Source organism: Macrobrachium nipponense, chromosome 12 (genome assembly GCF_015104395.2).
Source record: "Macrobrachium nipponense isolate FS-2020 chromosome 12, ASM1510439v2, whole genome shotgun sequence".
NCBI classification, from domain to species: Eukaryota; Metazoa; Arthropoda; class Malacostraca; order Decapoda; family Palaemonidae; genus Macrobrachium; species Macrobrachium nipponense.
In genome coordinates this window covers 17,931,471-17,943,970 of record NC_087205.1, presented here as the reverse complement: position 1 = coordinate 17,943,970, position 12,500 = coordinate 17,931,471, and the positions used below count along the sequence as shown (strand labels likewise).

The 12,500-nt window shown below is 36.6% G+C and overlaps 1 protein-coding gene across 1 annotated transcript in view; it reads left to right on the top strand.

Annotated features, from left to right (window-relative positions):
* The first annotated feature begins 6,664 nt into the window (after nt 1-6,664).
* LOC135224749 (collagen alpha chain CG42342-like) overlaps nt 6,665-12,500 on the top strand; it is a 165,165-nt gene continuing 159,329 nt past the window's right edge. The window contains exons 1-2 of the mRNA XM_064264075.1: nt 6,665-6,866; nt 11,338-11,343. Coding sequence (XP_064120145.1) covers nt 6,665-6,866; nt 11,338-11,343 — 208 coding nt within the window. The remainder of the gene's footprint in view (nt 6,867-11,337; nt 11,344-12,500) is intronic.

Sequence of the window (12,500 nt, the reverse complement as noted above, 5' to 3'; positions counted from 1 at the left end):
ATCACTTTTCACATTTATCACATTATGAACCAAACAACCATCATGGTATTTTCCAACACATGTTCAATTTCAAATAGATTTAAATTTGATGGGAATGAAGATTGGACGTCTATTTGAGAAATCTCCAGTCTTTTTATGAAGAATATCAACCAATCTGCATTTTCTTGTAGTAGGAATATGGGGAGGATGTAAGCTCTGGTGTTGAAATAATGACTTGTATGCCTTGGTTTTCATTTATGACTTATCGTGCCTTGTGATATTTCGTGTTTCATAATTCTGGCTTTCTGTTTATTCATTGGTGCTTAATTATACACGACGTTGTAAATGTACTATATGCGATAATAATATGAAGTACTCCATCAAGAAGCCGCTCGCCTCCTAGGGGGAGCCTTCAGATGAAAATAGAATCTAATTCATCGATTTATCCATCACGCACCCTTGGTAAGAATACTCACAACTCATACCTCTTTTAAACCTTCTCATAGTAGAAGAGGGATTATTCCTAGCACATCTCTCTCCACTTAGCCATAAATTGAAATAACTTTCATGTCCCTTGAATATTAAGGCCCATTTTTCTTTTTTAACCTGTTGACGTTCCGTCAGTTTAGTATCGTTGTGGCGAAATGCCACATTTAAATGTCTGGCATACCTGTAACACACCTGCAACTCCGTTATAAGACTACCTTAGCTCTCTCTCTCTCTCTCTAAGCCGCCACTTCTCCGTCACCAGTCTTCACATCAGACTGAAGTCCTTATCCTTTGTTCTTTTTTTTAATTTTCGTTATCCTTTTTTTTTTTTTTTTTTTATCCTTTTCCCCCCTTTTTTTTTTTTTTTTTCCTTTTTTTTCCCCTTTTTGGCCTCTTCCTGTTGCCCAATACTACACTCCGAAGGCCGTTGATCGTCTCGCTTACCCGGGGAGTAAGCCTACAAACTACTTAGTTGTTGTTTGGGGAGGGCGGTAGGAAGGCCCTATGGAAGAGCTTAAAATACTCTGAAAAAAGGGGTTGAGTTGACGATACAGGAACTATAGGGCAGGATATTCATGATTTATTTATTATAATGAAAATGTAAAAAAAAAAAAAAATCATGTGAATGTTAAACAGTACAGAAAAATTATTTCTTATAAAATACAAAAGTATTTATTTTAATTTTCGTTGGTGAAACAAGGCTCTATATGACCGTAGATTTTACCAGATTTTAATTTATTTGGTGTACTGAATTTAGGTTGTTTGTGTTCGATTATTTTGTGTTTCCATCTATTTGCGTCCTTTTTATTTGATCCTTGTTGTTAGCATAAGTAGTACTAAGTATGAGTATTAATTGCGAAGACCACTTCACGTCTACTTAGGAATATAATGTTTACAATTTATGCGTGAGGGGAGAATCTTGCACGCGTCCCGAGTAAGCTGGAGGTCACATCACGCTTTGTTTCGTTTACTCATGCTGGGACGGCGACAGACTTGCCTTCTCTTTGTAGAAAACATGACAACATTACCATCATGTATGTTAAGTCCTGTCTCCTTCGGCACTTCCTGTCTTCCAGACCTTGAGAAAATCTCGTCTTCCTTCCTGGTTTTGACTCTACGCTGTTTGTATCCAGGGTTATTCAGTCTTACATATTAACACTCATGACATCATTACTTTGGCCTCTATTTTAAATGTTAGGTCTGTATGTTCATTCGTATGTAGGATTTTCTAATGGAAAAAGTAGGGTGTGTGCATTCACTTTTATGTGTGCATTTATGCTTTTTCATTCACTGTTTTCCCACAGTCTACATTGTCATATAAATCTTGCAATTTATATGACATGGCTGATAACGATATTTTTTCTTACTCCTCTACTATCAAGCATTGAAACCCACGCTAAAGTATGCAGTATAAATATAAACTTCCCCAATTCACCTCTTCAGTTATATGAGTAGTAGTAGCAGAAGGAAAGCGCCTTTATAACAGCTCCCCAATGTCAGACGTAAATAGGCGTGTAAATGGTGATATGAGGAGAGAGAGAGAAAAAAAGGAAGAGTTGGTTATAAATATGGCGCTGGCAGAGACTCAAGTCATTCATATCCATATGGTATCACTTACGTCTAACATTTACTGACATCAGAGTTCACCAAGGCATGAAAACTCTTAATTTATTGATGAGCGGCGAGGAAAAAAAATGCTCATAAAACAATGTTAGTAGTGAAGGTCTGACGGATATCTTATCCTTTTTTTTTACTAGAGGTATTAGAAGTGGTAGGTTGTGGGTGTTGATATTTTTTTCACTAGGTGTGTGTGCTTGCATTCTCTCTCTCTCTCTCTCGGTCTCTCTTCTCGCTCTCCTCCGTCTCTTCTTCTCTTCTCTCTCCTTCTCTTCTCCTTCTCCTCAAAGAGAAAATAAAGTTGCAGCAGTCTGTGGTACTTCGATAAAATTAAACAGTTAAAACCGTTGTTCTTTACAATATGCCACGCACAAGAACCCAACACACCACACACGCCATTATATATATTCCTGTATATCTATTATATCATCCTTATTATAATAGGTATATGTATCGTTTTATATATATATTATATATATAATATATATAATATTATTATTATGTCTGTATATTATATGAAGTATAACTGAAATCACGAAAGTTTGGAACGTGATAAATGCGTAAATAAAGGTATAAGCCTGAAAAGGAAAGATGAACAACGGAAATTTCTGCAAGATCTTTCGACCTCAACGTCCTTTTACTTAGGCAGTTCTGCTAAGTAAAAAGACGTTTTAGTCCGAAAGATCTTGCAGAAACTCCGTTTTGTTTATCTTTCCTTCGTGGCTTAATACCGCTTTATTTATATTTATTAAGTCTAAGGTGTGGTGTGTGTGTGCGTGCGTGTGCGTGCTTGTTAACTGCCTGCCCAAACTTGATGTAACAAAAGAGTGGAAGAAAATTAAAATTAAATAAGTAACTTTTTAAATTTTTGTAATGCGGGGAAATTTTTTCCCTTGGTTCTTAACATATTGGCGAGAGGATAGAGAGAGAGAGCGGAGAGAGAGAGAAGAGAGAGAGGAAGAAGTTACAATTCTAAATGAGTTTACGCTTGTATTTGTGTAATATACATGTCATGGTTTTTGATGTATATATTGTTCGTATTATGACAGAGAAGAGATGAGATAGAGGAGAGAGAGAGTAAGAGAGAGGAGATAGAGGATTGGGCAATCAGGATAACTCACGTTGGTTATTGACGCAGGACCGAAGAGACTATGACGTCATCGTTATCAACAGATGGGAGAACAGGTTGAGAGACACCAAACTGCATCTTCACAGATGACGAGAGATGATGATCACCATAACGACAGGTCATCATACTCAATTATCAGGGAAAGTTCGTTTATCCTTTTGGGTAAAAATGCATACTGCTATTTCAGTTATAATTTTGCTGTGTTACCTTGACTCGTTCACTTGGATTATTGGGTCTCTTGTGACCCATTACCCTTCGACCTTTCTCGTAAGGTTTGTCATTGGTGTCAGTGAGTGTCCCACTTGACATTTTTTGGTGGTCACCTTGCCAAGTACAGGCCAGGCTCAGTGCTGCTTAACTCTGCTTGTCGAAAAATTAGTGAGAGAACGTATTAGAGAGAGAGTTTGTGTGTCTCGGAACATTTTTGAAGGTCACCTCTCCAAGTATTGGCCAGGTTTCGTGCTGTTAAACTTTAGAGAGAGAGAGAAAGAGAGAGAGAGAGAGAGAAACTTGAATTGTTCGACGTTGCAATGATTTTAGCGTTAGCGTGTCGTTTGTAATTAACCTTCCCAAAGATTCTTTATGAACTTCTAGTGACGTAGTTTTAGTTTGTTATATTCTCTCTCTCTCTCTCTCTCTCTCTCTCTCTCTCTCTCTCTCTCTCTGTTAATCAAACATATCAAACCTAGACAGTCAATTGTAGGAATTGGAAAATGAGGAAGGATATTGGGTGTCAGTGGACGTAATTTAATGACTGATGACAATATTGCCTCGTAAAATCTCATAACCGTTCAAAACTCTTGGGAAGTACGATCGAATGAAGAGGTTTCAAAAACTGTAAGGGAATGACGTGGCTCTTAAACTGGTAAAATTGCAACTCCATCCATCATATGTAAAAATGGGCTGGTATTGATCAGGCTGGGAGCTAAAAGGCACTTCAGTTAGCAAAGGAAAACAATGTGTGCAGCTATGTTTCTGGAAATGAAATAGAAGGTATTTTCTCTTAAAAGTTGAAGCTTATCCAAGCTGGGATTAAAAAATGGTTTACTTACGAAGGCGAATTTTGTTATTATTATTATTATTATTATTATTATTATTATTATTATTATTATTATTATTAGAAATTCTCAATATGAATATTGGCCAGTTACTCGAAAACATCGCTGAGCCAGAGAAGCGAATTGTAAGAAAAATAGGAAAAAAACAGTATATAACATCAACTGGCTTAATTCTGCCATTCTCTTTAACATTATTATTATTATTATTATTATTATTATTATTATTATTATTATTATTATTATTATTCTCAAAAGGCGAAAAGTGAAAGCGCCTGATATCTATGATACTCCAAATAGTAGGCTAATTATTCCCGCGTAAACCTGTCCATTTCCCGGGAAACTCTCCTCAGAACTTTGACCCCATTCCTTTCAGACCAAGAAGTTGAGAGACGTGAAGGCTTGTATTTCGAAATTCAGGATCGTAAGGCAAGAAAAATCAAAGGACGATTTGAACGATGATTGCCAAGGTTTTTCTCGGAAGCATCATAAAATGAACCCCACGGTTTGTCTTCCCCAGTCGCAGAACTCCGGACATCTGTTGGAAATTTCTTGCAGTGTAACCGTAAGCTGAAAAAGAAATGCATGAAAATAATACGGAAATGAGAGAATTAAAAGTATTTGCGTCATATATATATATATATATATATATATATATATATATATATATATATATGGTAGTGTGTGTGTGTGTGTGTGTGTGTGTGTGTGTGTGTGATGTATATATGAATAATTACCACATCATCGATGATTCTATTAAATTATTCGAGCTACAAATGTCCTTTGATATCTAATTTGCTCTACCTCGGAACTAATAATTCCGAGGTAAAGCGAATTAGATATTAAAGGACATTTGTAGCTCGAATAATATATATATATATATATATATATAATATATATATATATATTATATATATATATATATATATATATGATTAGGTAAGGAAAAGGTTGTTGTATGAAAGATCAACCGACATACTGCAGGAGGAGACGCTGATGTAACAACACTGTTAACAACAGCCGAAATCAAACCCAGTGAGAAACTAGAGGCCAGTTAACGGCGAAAAGGTTATTTATATAGGATTAGACATGAAATCTTAAAATGTTTTCTTAATGTGACTTTCCGACCCGGATATGAACATTGAAGACTAATCACACAGAATGTGTAGAGAAAGCCAGAAATCCATTTTTTTTTTAATACAAAACTCAGTTTGGCAAATAAGTAATATTTAGGACATGAGTCTATTTGAATCTATCTTTCAATGTACCTTCAATTTATTTCACGTTCTTTGTAATAAAAAAAAAATAATATAATATAATATAATTATATATATATATATATATATATATATGTGGTGTGTGTGTAGTGTGTGTTTGTGTGTGTGTGGGTGTGCATCAGTATTTCGATTTTTCCCCGTGGAAAGCTCTGAAAAGAATTGATGGTGAGGTAATATGGATATTTAGGAAATTGAGAGAGAGAGAGAGAGTTGAGATCATATATCAGGTATGCTCATTTCTGCGGTTTTTTCCAACATGGAGACGTTCTCTTTCTCTCATAGTTATTTTTGCAACCTCTCTCTCTCTCTCTCTCTCTCTCTCTCTCTCTCTCTCTCTCTCTTATCTTTCGCTTGCACACATTTCATGTTGAGTTACCTCCTGCCTCTTCAGATAATTCTGTGTTGATTTTCCATGCCATAAAAACCTGACGCAAGAGGATATTTTTCGGTGCCTGGACGATGAATATTTGTAATATTTTACCACTTCTTGGCTTTCACCAACGGTGTGTGTGTGTGAAGTTGTACCGGCTCTCTTGCGCCTGCAGTGAGCTTGTGTGTGCGTTTGTGTGCTTGGGAGTGTAAATGCGTGTGTGCTTTACTCTCCTCCAACGATTTTCGGGCTTCATTGTGGCCCATTGCCGCTTGGTGCTGATGTCTAATATTTGTTTAGAAGTTTCATTCTGTTGCGTATTTTGCTAAGTATTAAATCTCTGTTCAATCCTCCTCTTTTACTTGGAGTTTTATTCGCTAAAATAGTAGATATACAATGTCTTAATGTCATTAAGAGTATCAGAAATTACTGTGATTAAGGTCCGACATGTATCAGTAAGCAGTAACAAGTATAGAATATGTCAGATATTCTGAGGACACTCGTTACTCAAAGTATTGCAGAATTATTTTCGAATTATTCTTACTCTCTTGATTTTTTTTTTTTTTTTTTTTTTTTTGTGCGACCCATCTTCGCTTGCTCGGAACTGATAAGGGTTGTTTGCAAGTTCCAATAACGCTTGATATTTTACAACCCTCCTCTTTTATAAAGGTTTGGGCGACCGACGTAAAGTGAACAAACTCACATTCAATCGCCGTGAATAAATGTGGAATTATTTTTCCTTTCGGTGATGGGTATCGTTTTGTCGTATACCCCCAAACCCCTCCCGGCCCCCCCCTTTTTTAGAACCCTCCCAGCAGTGACCTTGGGTGCTCCAGACGTGGACTCCGACGGTGGTTTATACAATTTGCCTTCCGAGACTTTCCCGCGGGAGGGGAAAGTTTCTGACCCCCGAGAGCGGCAGCCATCATTAGGGAACTTCGCGTCCGATGGTGCGACGAAAAGGACGACATTGACGGGGTCTTCGGGCGACTTGATATCCTGAATCCCGGGACATTTGCTCCAGTAAAATGATTTGCGCTGAATGTTTCAACAAATTAGATTTGGGCGAGATTTTTGTATACCTCCCACTTCAACATTAGTTTTCGAACATGAAATAGAAAGAAAAATACACGGAAATATATGCACATTAATGGCTCCATCGTCCGCAGTGGCCATAACTTGGTTAACCTCGGCAGGATCGAGCGGAAGTTACGGTCTCTTCCAAAACAACGACCATCACATTGAGGTATTTGAGTGTGTGTATGCATAGGCCGTTGGCTGTATATCGTCCCCCTCCCCCCAGATGAAAACGCCCCCTTTAGCAACAAGGTGACGTGAGATTACAAAAGAGTGGGGCCACTGAAGTTTCTGCTGAGACAATTTTGGAATCACTTTTACTTGTCGCATGGAGAAATGAACTTCGTTTTTTAGGTGGGTGGTTTTATGGACATATACAGACGTATATATGTATGTATATATTTATTTTTTTCTTTTCTTTTTTCTATTATTTATGCGTGTGGGGTCCTTTCAGTGGCAGTTGGAGTGTTGATTTGTCTTACCATTTCAGATAAAAGGCTTTGCATCGACTGGCGTATCCAAAAAGTGAATAATTAGCGAAACTGAGAGGTCACTGAGATAATTACAATATATCACTTTACATCTCTGAAGTCCAGTGTGTTCTAAAGTAAAACCATTGTACTTCTAGCTTTAAAGTCTTAACCCTGTCGTCTTTCCGCCGCTGCCCCTCCGTTTTCACGAGACAACTTTTTAACTTGTCGTGCAGCTGGATCTCCGCTTACAGCTCTCGCATATTCAATTATTCGTCAACTGGGGTTCCTTTTTTATTCCAGGCTGATTTCTCCGCTGTTTCTAATGTGGTATGCCGGTTCTTTCCAGAATGCTTTTATTTTTACCTGTATATTGTATATATTTATATGCATACATATAGATATATGTACTATATATGTAATACATACATAACACTGCTCCTCTTTTCTCTCTTTATATATATATATATATATATATATATATATATATATATATATGTGTGTGTGTGTGTGTGTGTGTGTGTGTGTATATATGTGTGTGTGTGTGTGTGTAGAGAGAGAGAGAGATAGAGAGAGAGAAGAGAGAGAGAGAGCGAGATAATATGTCAACTGACTTTGTATTTCTCTCAGTATTCCGCGTCTCTTTTGTCTTTTGTAATGATTTTTCTGTTACATTGCCGTTATCTGAATAATGCTCATGGTCATGGACAGCTCTATCTCTTCCTTAGAGCGGACATGGGTCATGGTTCCATAGAGTTTAAGGGAGGGAAGGGGTATGGGTGGGGGGATGGGTCATTTTGGGTTCGCGGTGTTCATGTAGGGGCTTCTTCTTCTTGTCTTTTATCTGTGAGGAAATCCGCCCGCCGCACATTGATCGTCTTCTGACCCATTGGTCCAAGCCGTCACATATTACACTTTTATCTTTACACATGCTGCGTCCATTGTCCCTCTTCGGTCTTCCTTTTGTCGTCTCTCTTTCCCGTCCATTTATCCGGTTTTTCTTCTTCCCGCCTCTCTGTGTGTGCTCGATTTTCTTGCCGCACGCTTCTCGATATTGCTTTCACTCTGTACCTTCCTCCTTTTTTTTTTATTATTTCGTTGAAGCGTTGCGAAGTTAGCGTATGATATACCCGAGTTTCGTTGTTGGTTCATGTGGAGAATCGCCTGAACTTGGTTTGTTATGAGTTTTGCATCAACTTTTGGGACTGTTTTCATCAGAGCTGTCGGAAGGCAGGTAAGGTGAGTAATTCAATTATTCTGTGGTTACTGGTGTCAGTCAACACAGGAGTGAAAATATCTTGTAGCGTGCTAGAGAGAGAGAGAGAGAGAGAGAGAGAGAGATCACGCTGCATCTGTTCTTCCACCATCCTGGTTTTCATATGCCTTGATGACCTTTTTCTTGGTCATATATACACATACTCTCAACATGCTCCTCTTGCAAACACTTTCAAACCCTCTCACTAGTTTATACAGTTTTGTCTTTACTGTCCCAGGTCAGTATTGTATCTCTGCAAACACCCACGTTTTCACAGCCAGTATATAAGCCATTTTCTTGTCACAGCATTTTTCCTTGCGTCCAGTTTGTTTTCATATAGTGCTTTCATCTCTCCATTATTAAAGATGCTAAATACCTTTAGCATACGAAGTCTGTATATGCATCTGTACATGGATCTATTCTCGTTTTTCATGTTTTCGTATACATAACGATTTTGTGGTCAAGTCCTGGAATTGAGGAACATTTGTTTGAAAAAAACTGATAAGGTTATTACAGCTGATAGGAAAATCCCGGAGACAAAATCTCAGACCATTGTGTCACTCCGAGAGATTAACTCGGCGACACTCCTCTTGATCTTCATAAATGATCCTCCATTCTTTTTTGGCCGCGCCGAAATCTTTTTCCCTTCGTTAATGACGTCACATTTACTACTCTCTTCTCTCGGAAATGTGGAGGTATTTAGAGACGAGATAAGACCCAATCCTTTAAGTATTTAGGAAATGATTGCGGACGTTCTAACCCTCGCAGTCATCAGCGTCTTTTCTGATTCTCTTGCAAAGGATGAGGGAAAATATTTGCATTGCATGAAACATAAGGAAAAGCATTTCAGACAACTTTTTTTATATTACAGTAATTTTAATTTCGCTGAATTTTTATGTATTGGAAAACTGTATAATGACGTACTGTTGGTGTCCAACGAAGGGACATTAGTTCTGCATCTGAGTCAGATTCCATGTTTAGATTCCTTAACAAAAAAATATGACATACTTACATTAAATTGCCCCTCGGCAGGGATTATAAGAACTTGTTATATTGCAATAATTAAGAATCAGAGCACTAATTCCTTGCAGCTACATTGCACATAGACATATAAGGTGTAGGAAAGTAAGCTGCCGATTTTTAAAGATTATTCCGAGGAAATTCTAATATTTCCTCGGAAATCTACCATCTTGGAGGGAAAATATCAACTATATTTAAGAACACATAGTGTTCATCACCCTACACACACACACACACACACCACACACATATATGTATGTGTATATATACACACACACACACATATATATATATATATATATATATATATATATATTATATATATATATATCTCTCTCTCTCTCTCTCTCTCATCTCTCTCTCTCTCTTCTCTCTCTCTCTCTCTCTCTCTCTCTCTCTCTCTATTATATATTATATATATATATATATAATATTATATATATATATATATATATATATATATGTTTGTGTTCTATAGAGCAAGTTAAACTAATATTCTTAATTATTGTAACAGTTGCGATTGTTCCCTTTTCAGTACCTTAAATGTTTACCCATTTTACCAACGCCAAGGTGTCTTCTTAGAATTTTTAGCCAGTGTCATTCGCGATCATTTTTAGCCGGAGAAAGATGGATGTCGTTCTTAAGGGTTGGGGGGGGGTTTATTCTCAAGTCTTTGGACCCAGCCTCCCCACCCAACCCCCTCCCCGACCCTAACCCTGCTGTCCCTGGTAACCATGCACTCTGTCTCTATCCTCCTTTTTTTTTTTTTTTTTTTTTTTTTTTTTTTTTTAGGAAAGTCTCTTTATTTTTATTTTTCACCCAAAACTATTTTTCTAGCAGCCTTCAGTCTCTGCTTCTCTTTAATCACTCCTGACGCCTCTCGGACTTTGAAGAAATTGGAGGGAGGTGTGGGGTGGGGGGTTTCAACTGACTTGGGCTCTCTCTCTCTCTCTGTCTCTCTCTCTCTCTCTCTCTCTCTCTACTCTCTATCTTTTAAAGGTGAAACTTGGCAGGCTAATTGGTAAATTTTTGTTATGACAGTTTTTTTCTCTGTCAACCCGCTATTATACAGCATATATATAGTATTTGTATGTGTTTTATCTGCTTACGATAAAATCTTCAATTTCTAAATATTGCTAAAACTTATTATATTGTATCTGAAAATAATTCACATGCTGCAATGATTCCATTATGTGATATTGCTTTGGCCATAATTTTTTAGCAGATTATTGTAGGCTAAATCTGTGGCCATTATTTGTAAATTAAGTTGTTCAATAATTATTGAAGCGCCCTTAAATTTACGATGTATATTAAGTGCTTTGGAACCGGAGAATTTTTTTACTTTTGTCCTATTGCAAATGCTTGACCAACCCCGAATTATCTTGGTTGCGCTAGGGAAATCAAGGACATGTACCTCTCTCTCTCTCTCTCTCTCTCTCTCTCTCTCTCTCAAATGATTTGTACGTGTAAATGTATCAGTGTGTCTACTGACGCCTCCAGTGGTGCGATTTAATTGAAACTCATTTTTCTTCCTCTTCCTTTTTCAGGTAGGATACGGCTGGCTGATGTACTACTAGTGCACGTAATCATCCTCGCCAGTAAAAGGTATCTGGTTAAGCTTAATAGTGTGATTGGGCTCTGCTGTTGACGGTGAGATCTCTCCCTCTCTCTTTATTTTGAAAACAATTGGATAAAAGGTATCAGTACTGTGAAGTACGCGTCTGAGTTATCGTAGGCGGTTGTAAATTTATCGTCACGGCAATTCTTTGTGTTTGTGTGTGTGTAAATATATTATACCAAGATAATATTATCGTTTAATATCGAATTCGCTATTTTAAGAATAATATGGGAAGATTATTCTTACGGCATCTTTATGCCAGTGCTCAGGGTTGAAATAGTAGTGTCAGCTGAAATATATATATATATATATATATATATATATATATATATATATATATATATGTGTGTGTGTGTGTGTGTGTGTGTGTGTGTGTGTGTGTGTGTGTGTGTGTTTATTGTTAATTTCGTTTTTGTTTAATAGAGCGTTGTTAGATTAAAGCGAAAGACACATTCATTTATATATATATATATATATATATATATATATATATATATATATATATATATATACTATATATATATATATATATATGAGTCTGATCACATCACCGTGATTCATATAAAACGCATTAAACTACAAATGTCCTTCAATATCTAATTCGCTCTACCTCGAAATTAATACTATTATTTTCATATATGTTAACCGAAGGGGAATATTTTAGTTGATAATAATGAGGGACGTTCAATGATTCTTGGTTCCTAGGTTCGCGCCGGGGAGCGACGAAATTATTAAAATCAACTAAGAAATCCCCCTTCGGTTAACATATATGAAACTATATTAATTCCGAGTAGTTAGTTAGAGCGAATTAGATATTAAAGGACATTTGTAGTTTAATGCTATATATATATATAATATTATATATATATATATATATATATATATATATATATATATATATATAAATATATATGTGTGTGTGTGTGTGTGGTTTGGTCACAAACACATACTAATTAAAAGTAAAGTATATATAATTTTCATGTATTTATGCATTTATGAATCCACATTTCATCTATTATTCAAAGCGAATACATTGTAGAACGATCTCGGGGCAAATGGAATTTCAGGACTGACTATGTAGGTCGGCAGAGATAATTAGCTGACCTTTCTGTAGACAACGCCCTTCCCCATTACCTCTACCCTC